The sequence below is a fragment of the Diadema setosum genome, chromosome 18, assembly GCF_964275005.1.
Source record: "Diadema setosum chromosome 18, eeDiaSeto1, whole genome shotgun sequence".
In the NCBI taxonomy this organism is placed as follows: domain Eukaryota; kingdom Metazoa; phylum Echinodermata; class Echinoidea; order Diadematoida; family Diadematidae; genus Diadema; species Diadema setosum.
Genome location: NC_092702.1, coordinates 3,179,924 through 3,196,025, shown reverse-complemented (window position 1 = coordinate 3,196,025; position 16,102 = coordinate 3,179,924). Strand labels below are relative to the sequence as shown.

Here is a 16,102-nt window from a genome sequence, read left to right as displayed (position 1 = left end):
TATCATCACTTGGAGTAGCTTGAGGTATTTTTTGAATTGTCAAATGCATGATTTGTCAATTGTCAAATGTCGTTGCTTCATTCAAATATATAGCTTTTTGGCTCAATGAGTGTGTGATAGGAGATCTAAGACATGAAGGTTAGTGACAAGGCCACATGTATTGAATATGCATACAACTGTACATCAACACGTAACACTGGCACCAGTCCAATGGTCCCAGACCAGTAGATATCACTGTCGGGCCAGTAACTTTTCAAGAATAACTAGATTCACTCGTCCGACATGACCAGAAAAAAAAAAAATAATAATAATGATAATTATAACATTGTGGGAGCCAGTCAAAAAAGGAACAGGACCAGTAAATTTTAGGTTCGGACCTGTTACAAAAAAGAAAAAACTGGGTATCTAATGGTTCGATAGGGACAGGTGGGACCAGTAGAAAAATTGGTTAGTGTGCAGCCCTACAAACATGCATGAAAGTGTGTGTGTACAGGCTCCATATCTATATGGATGTCATGTGTTCAAATTGTGCGTGGAAACACAGATACCATGCATTTTTTTTATGAAAGAGAACAAGACACTAGTAGAGAACATTGGTATAAATGGTTAAACTCATATTTCAAGAGCTTACCCTGCCATGTTATGATAGATGTGTATTTCTGTTTTCAGGGGGACAATCCCAAAATTTTTTCATACATGTGAAAGAAGATTTGAAGGAGAGAAAATCACCTCTTCCTCAGAAAAAAAAAAAGAATAGCTTGCAAAGTAATGAATAAAAAAAAAAGGAAACATAAAGCCATCGTTACAAGCTGGGAAAAATTCATAATGATAGAGAATTAATATTCTGTCTGACTCGCACAGGGGCAGAAAACTTCCACCATAAATGCAGCTAGAAATTCAGCAGGCTTTTTATCCCCACCAAGCCCTACTGTCAAAAGTCAATATGGACCGCTTTTGACAGCAGACGGCACTGAAAAGGTAGAATTATTACGAGTGGCTGGCTGTGCACAAAGCTTTGACCTGTATTTGAGCACTTTTAGTCGTGGAAATGACAATCTGTATAGCTGTTCATCTCGCGGCATTCATTTCCTCCTCAATGGCAGATTTTCGACTCAACAGAGCAAATCTGCTGCATGAAATGTTCTGTTTTGAATCGCACACTGCTCTCCATATCTTGAATAATCAGTCTCTCTAGACCTGGATTAAAGTGTGGTATATAGAGTAAAGTTTGGCAGAGCGATGCTGCAAATTCAGATGTGGGCAGATCCTACTGTACTTTAGCGGACTCCCTGTCGAAATCTGGAATGAGAATAGCATTGGAATGTGGGCTCATATTCCTAGGTAGAGTGCAAACATTTGTTGAGCTGTTCACCATTCTGGACAAACTTTGGAAACATTCAGGTGCAGTTTATTTGCCTATTCTAGAGTGGATGTAATCAGATTGCTGGGTTTACACATCAAATAGCTTAATTGTGAATGAGAATAGTAGGAATGCCAAAAATGGGACTTTTAGACACAGTGTAAGGCTCTGAAGGAACTTTATTCCATAATCTCACAATTTAGTCAATCAGCTTGAATTTGATATAATGAATTGAATATTGGTTAACCACAATTCAGTTTTTATGCACAGTGGTTTAGTTGACTAGACCTGAATCTCACAGACAAGAGATCAGAAGTTCAAATCCCACCAGGTGCATAAATCCATGGACGAAATATATTACCCAATTTTTCCCCTCTTGACACAGGTGTAGGAATTATGAATATGCACCTGGCAACAAAAGCCCAATGGTAATGGCAAGGCCTCTTACATTGCTTACAATGTGCAATAGGCTGTCCTTGGTATGTGAGATCGGTAATGCCATCAATTAATTATCTGTATTTCGATTGCTTGAAATATATGACAAGTAGACTGACATTCAAAACTGTCAGTCCCCATAAAAAGCAGCTCATTATGATGAAAGTGAATCACAGTGTAAACATGGTGGTTCATATATTATGTGAGTTATCTGGGTCTATAATCGTCACAACATTACCGGTAGTCATGAATATTGTATAGTCAGAGCAGTTGCACATACAAATGTAGCAATTCAACTAAGTTACTAATGGGCAGCACAGTGTACTCCGCTGTATTTGCAATCCTGGGCCCTGTTGCATAAAGCCTTAACCAGAGTTTTTTTCATGGTTAAATCCAGAAACTCTGGTTAGGAATTTTTAACCAGAGTTTTTCCATTGCATAAAGCTTAACCATAGTTTTTTCTCAGGTTAATGTTCAAGAAACTCAGGTTATTTAACCTTAGCTGTCTGACCAAAGGTTAAATCTAGATTTCTCTGGTTGGCCCCACTTACCCGTCTTATAGTTGATCTTAGACTCAGAGCTACCAAGGCTGCCATTCTGGAAACAATTTAGCTGGGAAGATTTTGGTGCAGGAACCCGTCGGAAACGCAGTACAACAGCTAGTAGACTCTACTAGATCTAGGCCTAACAGTTGGGCCCTAGATCTAGTTCTCCCACTATAAATTAGTTCTATCTATAGTATCACCTTTATCAATGTAGGCCTACTAATCGATCTAACGTTAGATCCAGCTAGGTTCTTACTTCCTAACGTTAGACTAGTTCGAATCTACTCATTAGACACTTTAGTTTTAGACGTATAGAACTAGATCTAACGTTAGACTCTAGAACAATCTAGTTCTAAGTTCTAGAAGGCCTGACTTTAGAGCCCTAGATATGTGAATGAAGGTAGCACCAAAGGTGTAGATTCAATAGTATTAACGTTATTAGAGGGAGACCCACTGCAAGTAGCTGTAACATAGACTAGATGTAACCGTTGGGTACAAACTGCGACCAGCCCGAACGAAGCTAACGTTACAGTATCTGTGAGAAGGAGCGCCCCGGGGTTAGATGTAGCCGTAACAGTTGAGTTAGATCTATACATACAGGTACTTACTGTGCTTGTAGATGTGTAGGGTGTTTGCACTTTCGTATCCATGTCGATAGCTCAGCTTCCGTAATGTCGTATTGCACCAGAATCACAGATAAATCCCTATAACTCATAACATATTTCCGAAAACAGATTGGCTATCGGGAAGCTTGTGTAGCAGGCTCGCTAGCAGACATACCGCTACTCGTACTAACTGTTACATGTTTGTGTGGCAGCGACAGCATGCAGCGCGATACTGTCATGTACTACAGTACATTGTACATTTAGACAGTGCGTAGCGGTGATCGCTAGCTGCGCGCGGAGCGTAAAACTGAGAAAATCACTAGCACTTCCGCATTTTATCCTCGTCCAAGTTTATTTGAATAAAAGAAAGCCAAAATACCGTAACCTTAGTTTTTTTAACCAGAGAAATTGACTAACCATGAAACTCAGGTAGGCACCCGCCTCTAACCCGAGTTTTTCTCAGGTTATTTATGCAACAGGGCCCTGATTAGAGGTGATACAGACAAAACAATTTCCATGAGGCAAGATAGTGAAATCAGAGGGGTTTTTATGGGTTGAAGAAGGTAAAGGAGATGTCTCAATCACTGCACTGTGCGCTGTCTTGGGGGGGGGGGGACCTCCCGGTTGCCATAGTGATTGTAAACATGGAAACCATCCAATAAGACAAGTGTCAATCATCCCCTACCGCTCACACATACACTCTTGCCCAACTGACTCATAGGTCATTAGAACTGGCAGGCTGTCTTGTGATAAAACTAACAAACAGTGCTATCAAGGCAGGCCCAGATTAGAATCCCTGTCAGTGAACTTTGCAGATATGAAGTTTCAGTATCATTGAAGATTATACATTTTTCATATTGGCAATAGACACAATATGTGTAAATGTGATAAATTAGGAAAGTTCAGCTGCTTTTGTTCTATAGAAAAAGAGGATGCTTTAAATAATGGACACAAATTGCTTCCTTTACTTTCAGACTTTTGTATGTTTTGATTTTCCAGTGATTCTTTCTTGTGATAATGAGTAAATGAAAACTGTGCTTGCCTTATAACTTGCCTCAACCAGAAAAAAAAAAAAATATCATATCATACCTGACCTGCCAGTGTATGTCCTGAAATGACCTTTCAAGATAGCAGAGCCTATGGACAACTTTGTCCTGGCTTGACCTGTGTGTCCTATCCCCCAGGGACAAGTGACCTTTGAACTGGACTGAAGATGGTAGTCTGCTTTCAAGACTGACTTGCTCTATGATTCCTTCCTTCTTGCATGCTTTAGTTCAGCATGTAGGCCTATATTGTTTTACTTTGGGGGGGGGGGGGTTATAGATCATCTGTAGGGGAATGTAAACAGAGCTTGTCATTGCCATAGCCTACTGCTGTCGCCCCCTCCAATAATACTTTTCACAATAGTATTGCCCATAAGACCGCTATAATGCCAATCTTACATTCATGCATATAACTCTGAGCAATATATTGATAATGGTCTAGACATTCTAAGAAAATTAAATCACCAGTTAGGCCCTAGGAAAATAAAAAAGAGAAAGATAATAATCACGATCCATGTCAGATTACACCATACTTTGTTTGCATCAAAAAATATATATCATACGTTACTTTTAGAATATTTGTCACAGGGCACATACAGAAAGTCAAGAAGATTTTGCTTGGGAACAAAGTCAGCAGGACAGGTACAGAATGAGCTTGTTTGGAATGTTGTGTTTTTTGTTTTTTTGTTGTTGTTTTTTTTTGTTTTTTTTTAAAGGAGGCACAAATATGTTTCTTTTATTGATGTAATTGAAACTGTGAGCTGAAAAAAAAAAGAAGATAAAATAGATTTATGATCAGTAGCCTGAATTATCAATCAAAAATTGCTTACTCCATCATCCAGAAGGTTCTCCTATCTCAATCTTTGGCCCCAACCATTATTTGATCATCATAATTCTGTTGCTCGTAAATTTGTTTCCAGTGGCCCCATTCCACTGACGATGGCGCATCTCAGGAGGGATGGGCTGGGCCCAATGAATAGCTTCCCTCAAGAGTACTTTGGAAGGCATTAGAAAATGGAGATAAAGATGGAGAACAGAGACAGAAAGGTTCCAAAAGCTGACTTGATACCCTGAAAATATACCCACATGATCCTCCTAACCCACAAGTTATCTGGTTACCGGGATGAAATCATAGCACCATGGATTAGTCTGCATCCACAGACCCGATTGTTAAAGTAATATGACTCGGTTACACATACTTTATGTATGAGAATACCACGTCTGAGTTGCTGTCGAATGTGAATCGTAGAAGCGCTGCTGAGTTCATATTGCAAAGCGAGGGGATCACTGAGGCGCATTTCCTCTTCATCTGTCATGATTGATGTCGTAGCCTGTTTAAAGCCTTCGCATCAAAGCCGCCCTACATACCACATTTGCCAATTCTTTACCACCAGGCAGAATATCCAGAGAATAAGAGCAAATCAAACCAGATCAGCAGAGCACTTTGGCTTCCTAAATGCTATCAATTCAACTTGGCACAACATTGCATGAGAATTTCTTCTTCCCATAGTTGGCTGTGATAGATACTTTGCCATGCTGAATTCTTATATCTTTCTTGTTTTAGATGAATAGCTATAAGTCTATGATGCTCTAGTTGTTGTTGTTGTATGTTTGTGTATATACAACATGTAGGTGTATGTGTATGTGTGTGTGTGTACTATGTCTGTTTACTTGTTTCCTGTTTTGGGGGGAAAGATGAGATGGAAGTCTGTTCGGGTAGACTTTGGGATTAGAGTAGGTTATCAATCTGGGTCTGTCTGAGATATTTGAGTCACTGTTTTTTGCACAACACATCAGCCCAGTGTTTTTTTCGATAACAAGTAGAGATGAATAGAGAGAGGTGATTAGAATAGTGTAGGTTTCCAGAAAGGGTTTCGCTTGGTGTCGAGAAGAGATCGTCACTCTTTTGGCTACTTCCATCTTTCACTTTCACTTTCAGCCAAGATGCTAAAAGAAATATAAAGACCAGAAAATATCGAACAATGATGTAAAAAATGTAATGAAAATATGGCGACAGTGGAGATAATGAGCAAATTGATGAAAGAATATTTAATTTGACTTTATGTCACTGTTATGACAAGGGATGAAAGCTGGAAATGATAGTATAAAATGCAAGAAATCAAGTGAGTGATGAGTGTAAGTGATGGCTTTATTTCAGTTTGCCAAAATGGTGGACAGTCGAACAGAAGTATTGAGATGAGAGAATATAGAGTAATTATAAAAGAACATAGAAGGATTTCATATTAAAAAGCGATGTGTTCTTTTAAAAGTCAAACAAGGCGTCTTATCATTTTATTCAGGAATTGGTCATTGGCCTTTATATTTAGTTTGTTTTTGTTTTTGTTGTTTTTGTTTTTTCCGGACAGGTCGACTGCATGCCTGCCTTTTAATTTTGTAATGGGGAATGTTCGTGGAGCAAATGTTTGATGTTTTAATAGATAATTTATTTTTCAGAGAACAAGCAAGGCAAAACATCCACTACTGGGACAGGCTGGAAGGTTGTTGCCACCTTCTGTTACGTAATCAATCCATGTGTAGCTATCCTATCAATCTGGCTATGTGGCAAGTCGATATTGGGTGTCATTAGAAACATTCAGCCGCCATTTGCATCAAGGTAATTAATTGCTTACATATTGAGTGGCCTTCCTTACGAACATCTCTGTAAACCTACGATTCCCTTGTTACAGAACTGTGGCCTTGTTCTTTCCTGTAGTCAGCTGATGTAAGGGGGGGGGGGGGGTTTGATGAGAGTGTGAGTTGGAGCAAGTGTGGGTATGTGGATATTATATGTGTGTGTATGTGTCTATGTATGCACATAGGAGATGTTTTGCATTGCAGTTCATGCCATCCATTATAGATACACATTCATTTCCCTACCACTAGAAAATGGGCCAGAACTGTAGACAGCTGTTCGTAGACAAATACAAACTCAGTTGGAAAGGTGTAGAGAGATTTTTGTCCCCTACCTTTTATCAATACCAGACACTGGCGCAGGTGTAGATGAATTGTGGTCTACTTCTGTACATTTTTGTTTTGTTTTGTTTTTTTTTTTGTGTGTGTGTGCATAAGCAGCTGTTTTTTGTACCTAAGTGATACCAAGAAACTGTATCAACCAAATACATAACCCCCCCCCCATTATGTTGAAATTGGCAAATATAAATCTGTCGTATGAGGACAGTGTAAGTTTTAATCCCTCTGCTATGTGTGAAGTCAGTGACCTCTGTACATTTGATTTTGATTGAATTATTTGTATCTCATTCATTTCTTGCTTTTCCATAAGCAAAAGAGATAAACAAGGTGTCAGAATCAGTTATCCATAGAAACTCCCCCCCCAAAAAAAACAACAACAACAACAACAACAACAAAACCCACATACACACACATAGACTAAAGTAATTAACAATATATTATTTTGGAGTATTAATGATGACTGGTGTTATTCTATTGTAACTCTCTATGATTTATAAATACCAGGCAGCTTCCCAAATCAGCACGAGCTTAGAATCTGTATGGTTGGTATATAAATCAAAAAGTGCTCATATATTGAGTGATGAATTAACTCTTTTATCACCACAAGTGCGCCCTCCCCCAATAATGTTGATGAAAGTTGTGGATATGCAGGTTATAATACTCAATCTGATTGATGAGATACAGTCACTGCATGAAGTTGGACCGAGGCAAGGGACTGTTTAAAGGGGACCTCCGGATGATTTTCAGACTTTTACATTTGAACAACTATAAATTAGTCAAACTGAGTACAGAGTTTCAGAATTTATAGTGATAGGGATAAGTAATGAGAATGTTTTCAAAATTTATAATGAATTGCAATGAACAAGGATGATGACATGACAGCCTCACCATAAGAATGCATGAGTTGGGGCTCAAGGAAGCAAAACAAAAGAAGAAGGTATGCATGGATTTTTCACAGGTGAACTTGTTGAGCAAGCGGTATTGTAATGGAATTACACTGCAGTATTGTAATGGAATTACACTGCTACATTTCTGAAATATATGAGGCTCTGATGTCATCATCACTGTTCAGTGTAATTTGTTTCAGATTTTCGATTTATTGGTTTCTCTGCTCAAGGACCACAATAAATTCCACGGATCTATACATGGAGCTGTTGATTTATGTACTACATGATGTGAAATTATGAAAATCGTCCGGAATGCCCCTTTAATCCTTTCTAGGCCAGGGACTCTGTACAGTGTGTATAAGATACTATGTGATTATCTGTGCAAATTGGCACTCAAGGCCTCAGAGGGTTAATCGAGTAGTGTGATCTGTTTCTCATGTCATTTGGGGTGGGAAATCTGTGTGTGTTTGTGTTGCTGCCATATGGTTCGGATGTGATATTTACACATAAGACCTTGTAATAGGACATAAATTATTTGATGTACATTTCTGGATGAATGGGAGCATGCACATTCCAGGTGACATGAGTGAGTGTAAGGTATGTTTTCTTTCAGTCGGCATCTAGCGAATGCCGCCCCCATCTTACCACTCAGAGATGATGCAGGCTCACTTGCATCTCAGTGTGTATGTTTGGTTGCCATGGTGAGAGGAATTTCCCGGGTGGGAGCCGATCTGAGCCTAGAGTCAACAGAAGCCGAGAGTGCAGTGTACCAGTGCCTGTCTCTTTCCCTTTCTCTCTCTCTCTCTCCCCTCTCTGGTCTATCAATCTATCTATCTTTCTTTCTATCTGTCTATCTATTCATTTATCTACTTATCCACACACAGTATCTATCTATTTTTCTATCTGTCTATCTATATATCTATTTATCTCTCTCTATGTATGTTTGTATATACATACACACACATATATCCATCCATCTATCTATCTATCTATCTATCTATCTATCTATCTATCTATCTATCTATCTGTCTATCTATCTATCTATCTATCTATCTGTCTATCTATCTATCTATCTCATGCTTTTTTGCCAGAAATACCATAAACCCTGATGTCTAAGGCACAGTAATGTATAAGGCACACCCTCGACTTTGGGCTTTGGGCAAAAACACACAAAAAAACACCACAGACCCAGGTACTTGCATTCGTGTAAGCTATAAGGAAACCCCCAACTTCTGATATTTTTCAGGACAGAAAAAGAAAAAAAAAATGTGTGGCTTACACATTGTGAGTGTTTACAGTAGTTGTCCAATAATTTATGTCCAATCATTAATAACGGCATACAAACTTCGGAAAACTGTGTGTTTATGTACACACAAAATTGGATCACATTTCTCTATATTTTTAAAAAACTAATTCTGATATTTGATAATCTCTCACAAATCATTGATGTCTAGATGAGTTGTTTGCTGTGTCAATTCATATCTGATCCACTGTGGCATCGATGGGATAATGTCCTTTTATATTGGGTTGGGTAGCCATCAAGAATGTCTACATAGAAGACAAATATTGGTTCAAATCATAATCCCATGAAAACTGCTGGAGGCTACCGACTTTACAAACACATTTGGAGCAAAAGAACACAAATGTGACATTTTCCACACTGCCAAAATACCGAGATAGCCTGAGCAGTATTCATTATCAAAATGCTCTAGATATTTGCAATGGTATTATGTTTCCAGAGTGTGTGGCAAAATCTTTTTCTTCTTTTTTTTTCAATGGCAAAATATAGTATAAGGTAAGTGTATAACTGCTGGAACATGCCCATCTGCAGTCCTCATTATTTTTAAAGTCAGGCTAGTTGTAGGATGTGTATATTGTTGAGTCTACGATGAATGATATTTGGCCACAAGAGTTTGCTTTAAATGGGTAGGAACCTATTTCATAATGCATGTTTCTGTCATTATGGTATTGAATTCCTCTATTGTGGTAATTATCGTACTAAAGAAGAGCCCGGATTTGAAGTTTCGTATATCACCAAACCTCAGATATCCTTCAGACCGATTGATCAAACTAGACATTGCCATCTTTCTAGCAGCGCTTGGTAGCACTGTTTTGTTTGTTTGTTTGCTTGTGTTTTTAATGGTTTGTCCTGTAAGAAGAGAAAACTCATTTGATCGTTGCTATGGAGACGGGGTAGAATATCGTCGGAGACGACATTGATACTGTGGCCTTGATGAGAAAGCCATCTGTGAGATTTAGGAAGAACGGCCCCTCCCTCCTGTCAGCGGATGGCTCCATCCAAGATTTCTTTTTTCCTTCGTTCTAATCAAATCAAAAAAGTTTATGTAAGATGATAACTCTAGCGATATACATGACACGCATATGGTGTGAGTCCGGCATTCATGGATTGGAGTAGTATATCTGTTGGGAATTCCATCTTTAGAAGACGCACATTCTTTTTTTGATTGCCCTTTTTTTCGGGGGAGGGGGTGGGAGGAGGAGGAGAGACAGGGATGGGAGGGGAGGGATGGATGGATGGATGGATGCAGGGTTATCACCAAGGAGCTCCTCAAAATAGATGCGCTATGTCGGTCCTCCTGTCCACGATATATTTGGCGGCCCAAGATCGACAAGGCCGATGATCGGATGGTCTGATGGTCACAAGGATTCGGAGATGATTACGAGAGATGATGTAGGACAAGGAAAATAAAAAAGATCGTAGTAAAAAGGGAAGTTTGAGAAGATTTGTGGATATCTAGACTGTGACTGCCTTACATAAGGAGATGTAGAGTTCAATGTGAAGGATTTTCTATGGGGAGGGGGTGTTTAGTACTGTTTTCCATAAGTGTTAGAAATAATAATAAGTCGGTAATGGAGACATTAAAGGAAACCATGTCCTAGTTTGTAGTATTTTTCTTTCTCTACAACATTTGAAGGTGTCATACACAGCTGATAATGGAATCTTACTGTGTTTGTGGCGATTACAAGGTGGTTATTTCATCAGGGCTGTACAAAATGATTATTTCATGAGGGTTATGTAAAGGCATGTGACACGTATATGCTCTCTTTTCATTCGTGTAAAGGTATGAGTTTTATGCTCAAGAGGAGGGTGTTTTAAAAATGATCTATGTGGTACATTGTAGATAGGGCCATTTTTTAAGGCTCTCAAAAATACAAGTGTGTAGCTATGTGTATGATCATTTGTATATTTTGTGTGTGTATGTGTGTGTGTGCATATGTTTGGTATGTCCTATGTATACATTGTATGTGTGGGTGTTTGTGTGTGTATAAGAATGTGACTGTACATCTCTGTGTGTCTATGTGCTTTGCTGTGTCTTTGCAAGTGTTTGTATGGTATATGTGTGGATGTATGTGCATGCATGGCCACATCTGTGATATTAAGTTAGGGTCTGAAAATGAGGTTATTGAATCTCCAGGTCAGAGGTATAACATCTGTCAAAGGAATTGCCATTTATCATGTCACACTCCATTGACCAGCGCTCAAGAGTAGCCATCAGTTTGTCTGCGATGTGTCATCCCTTTCCACATTCATTATCATTATTTTGAATTTTTCTCTCTTTTAAAGTCCCAGTATAGCTAGGGTAATACTTTTTTTTTTTTTTTTTTTTTTTTTTTGGTGATATTATATTGTTTTGATTTTTGAGTTGAAAACAAAATAAAATGCAAGAAAAATATGCAGATATTGATACCTTTTTGTGACATAACAAAAAAATCGCACATTACATTGTGATTGCCCAAGATACTAGTAACATATTTCCAATATGTACATGTAGGCCTATAGTAACAGCTGTTGTTTTCGTGAATCACAATCGGGTCACAAGTTCAACAATACACAAATGCGAATGGACAGGTATTAATGTACTTGCTGAATCACAAAAATGCCTGTCACCTCCTTATTTGTGAAAATATCTGTAAGCGAAAATAAGAGCTTTTAGAGTATCCTTTGTTTACTAAATTTTCATTTCTTAAAGTCTGAACAATTTCAAATCCAGGACTTCTCTATTACCTTATGTTCCAAGAAATATAGAAAGTAGACTACACTCACTCAGAGCATATATATGAAGTTAAAATGAAAACAGTGCATCTTGATGTTTTCTACAGTCCCCTATGTATATACTCAATAAAGAGTACACAGTAATGATGCTGTTTTGTCAGTATAGCTTGTGTGGTGCTCACTTGCCATCCACTCCCGCACTTAGCAAGAGCTGCTCCTGATGCAGAAATTTATTCATACGTGAAGTGCACTCCGTCTAGTACATGTAGTAGGTGAATGCTGAGTTGTGGGCCTTCCGTTTTCAGAATAAACATGCATCTAGTCGTTTGCCCTCGCCCCGGTGCAGTCAGGCTTCGGGGGGCGAGAGGCCCAGCCCGGAAGATGCTATAGAACCTGTCGTTGGCCAACTTGGCATCGATTTGCCCATGCTATAGGGATATTTGCTCAAAGAATATCTGATGGAATCTAATTTAGCATCCGTGGGCAGACAGTATGTGCATAGCTAGCTATGGCTGCCTGACTAGACAGTCCGTATCTCTATAAACACGTCGGTAGCTTTAATACGAAGCTCCCTCTCTTGTTCCGTGAGGGGCCCCCTCCCTCTTCCACCCAGGATCTAATGAGACAATGTAGACATTACTTTGATGTGGGTTTATATGTAAATATGTATGTGATATGAGTGTGTGTGTGTGTGTGTTTTAGAGTGTAAGGCAGCTTGGTATGTACAAGCTAAAACACATTGTGGACCTAGATAGATAATGTCAAGGTAACACATACCTGGCACAGGTATTGATAAAGTCTTTTCATGAGGGTTTTGCGATGCCTCATACCGTGGCTGACTGTGCATATTTGAGGAGGTAGTGATGCATACCCAGCATAGCTAATGAGTGAGAGAGATGGAAGTAAAATGATTCACAGTCCCGTCATCTTGTTGGCTGATGGTGAAGTGAGCTAGCTGGATGGTGGGTAATGTGGTGGGGTATATTGAGTGAGTTATACCGCAGATAAGGAAAGTGAAATCGTAGGTGCCTTCACATTGGAATTACCGGTGTATCAAATACCACCGTTAATTTTTTAGCACTATTCTCATTGGCAAAATACCATGGTAATAGATAACGCAGTAGTTCAGTTGGTACTGGAGATCGGAGATGCTTTTGGTATTTCTGGCCCAAAAGTACACCTCTCCTGTGCGTTCACATGTCTCCTATGGGAGAAGACAGGTTGTGTGTGGAGTCATGTGAGAAATACACTGCTGTACGGTGGGTGGTATTTCGTGACACGATTTCCACTCGAATTTCGCAGGTGTATTTTGCGTGAGGTTTAAATTACCACCCTAAATACCACAATATTTTGCGAGGCATTTCACCATATATTTCGCGGCGTATTTGTGTTCACATTAAGTAATACTCTGGAAATACCATGGTATTGAACAGGAAGTGTGAATGGGCCTGTGTACGATAGGGTTGACAGAGTTACAAGCATTCAGGCAGGTGGAAGGGGGTTGAGAGAGAGCTGGTGTTGACTCTCTCACATATTACTTGCACAGATTATGTGTGTAAATGAGATGGCTTCACCTCAAATGACTGCAAGTATATGAGGGAAACATGGTCGGTAATGAAAGTGAAACGTATACTGTGGTGTGAATGATTTACGAGCATTAGGGAGGATGAGATGGGATGGGTTACCAGGGACTCAACTTTTTTTCTCTCTTTTTTTTATACCAACCCTCTGTGAGCGGGAGACACCTATCGGATGGATTTGCCTCAAATGACATGAGTAAACATTTGGCTGCGACAACAGACGCCATTCCCTACACACCGCTGAGTTACAACAACCTGCATTGTAATGGAATGAGTCATGGGGATGGAGTGAGATTGGGATCCAGCCTCGTCCCTGTGTCCTGCTGGGAAAATGTACTCTTGATGAAGAAAGATGTAAAAGAGAAATTTGAGAAGGAGAGAGAGAGAGAGTTAGAGTGAAAATTGTTTACTCCTGTCTGTAGATGGGAGTAGCAAACATGATATAAGATGGATAGATAGATAGGCAGATAGATGGATAGGTAGATGAATAGAAAGAAAGACAGACAGGAAGAAGAGATGTATATAATGCATGCATGTATTTGGATGGGCTTACGTAAAAGAAAAGGAGGGAACAGATAGATTGAATGTGTGATGAGCAAAAAGTTCTTGTTTGTAGATTTTACAGAGAAAAAAAAAATGAAAACAAAGGGGAAGAGAACAGACCAGATAAGGAAGAAGAAAAATAAATGTAAAAGAATTTAAAGTAAGATAGAGGAATGGAAGATAAAGATATGAACAGACAAGGAGAAGGAATTAGGTTTTGCATTTTTCAGTGTAGCTATGAAAAAAGAAAAAACAAAAACAAAAAACGAAAGAGGTGGGGGAGAAGAGAAGAAATATATGTGATAGAAAAAGTACTACATTAGTGTGTGAAGATGGGATGAGGAATTGGAGGAAAGACGAAAAAGAGAAGAAGAATGGAAGAGATTGTGTATTTGTGTATGGAGATAGTGGGCTGCGGAGCTGACTGGATTTACTCCGACCGTAAGCATGTGTGACAGGCCGACGGAAACACAGATAAAACTTAGTACACCTGTGTCGGGGGATAGTGGGCGAAAGCAGACTGAAGTGTTTAGACTAAAAGGGAGTGCAAACTTTATTTGAGATGACACACTGTGGAGAGTGAAGGGAGAGATGATACCACGAGAGAAGAGAAGAGAGAAAGTGGAAGAAGGGAGCAAGTAATTGAGAGATTGGACAGGAGCTGAAGAAGAGATGACATGTGGTATTTGGGGAACATGGAGAACATATACAGACCAATGGAGATGGCTTGCAAGTGATGCATTTACAAAAAAGACATTAACCCTTTGAATGTCCGGCTCTATGTGTGATTCCTATCAACTTTTGACCTTACAAGCAACTCTGTCAAACATTCATATTCTGCGTGTATGATTTGAATACTCTTGTGCATCAATTTGGAAGAGAGAATTACTCTTGGCTTGAATCAGTAGCTTTTCCTGTATTGTTTGGAAAGTTGAAAGACTCACAAGTATTAGGTACATTGTACTGTGTGCAGTGATAGAAATTACATGGCAGCTTTCCATGAAGAGCAAATAATCTGGAAGTACATGTAATATTTTTTTGTAGATCATATGGATTATTACAAGATTGAAATTATGATGAGCTTTGTCTTTTAAGGTGATCTGCTGTAGACTTGCAGATCACCTCTTGTTTTCATCAGAATGTCCTTCCTTTCTTATTTAGTCATTTATTTCGTTAATGAATATCATGATTATATTATCTGAAAAGCAGAATATCTCATCAAAATGAAATTTTCAGCCTTGCTTGGCCTTGGCCAGGAAGAGAAAACCTTGCCTTTTCAGCATGATCCCTCAACTGTTAGTTCCTCTTGACACCATTTTGTGAAATCCTGTAATCGATCCTGTCTTCATAACCATACAAATATGTCATGAATTGAACTGGCAAGCATCTGATCTGGCAGGCACCTTTGTTACCTTGACTCTCCGGTGTTCATCCACCTACATCATCATCATCATCATCATCCTTCCTTTTTCTCATAACCAAAACTAGGCCCGGGTGAGCAAGGAGCAGGACCACTTCCTGATCAACCCCTTTGGCCTGCTCTACCACGAGGTCACCGCCTCGTCCCTCATCAAGGTGGACTCCGTTGGCAACATCATCGACCATGGCACCACCACCTACGGGCCCAACCTGGCCGGCTTCACGCTGCACTCGGCCATCCACAACGCCAGACCTGACGTCAAGTGCATCCTCCATGCCCACACACCTGTCGCTGCTGCTGTGAGTACCCAGGAATTGTTGGTGTTGTCATTGCTTTATTACTTTATTGTTTTGATTGTTTGTTTGTTTATTTGTTAACATTTTCTTGGCAAAGAGTGATGGCCCCATAAGGAATGTCATTTTAAAAAAGGGTAAATGTCAAAGAGTTTTGTTTGGTTGTTTTTGCAAAGATTGCTTGTGGTCAGTGATAAAAGTATGATGAGCATTTGTATGACTACTGTCATTACAATTATCATCATTACCACCACCACCATCATCATCCTCATCGTCATCGTCATCGTCATCATCACCATCATCATCACTTTCACCACGATCACGATCATGAACCTCATCATCTTGCCATTGACTGATCTTTATGATCTTAACGATCTTATAATGAGTAGAACATGATCCTAGTCAC

At 39.3% G+C, this 16,102-nt stretch overlaps 1 protein-coding gene across 4 annotated transcripts in view; it reads left to right on the top strand.

Moving 5' to 3' along the window:
- The window catches only part of LOC140241338 (gamma-adducin-like), a 111,285-nt gene that overhangs the window by 79,896 nt on the left and 15,287 nt on the right, over positions 1 to 16,102 (top strand). For all 4 annotated transcript variants that reach the window (XM_072321069.1, XM_072321070.1, XM_072321067.1 and 1 more), the window contains one exon: positions 15,472 to 15,702. In XM_072321069.1, the coding sequence (XP_072177170.1) occupies positions 15,472 to 15,702 (231 nt within the window). The remainder of the gene's footprint in view (positions 1 to 15,471; positions 15,703 to 16,102) is intronic.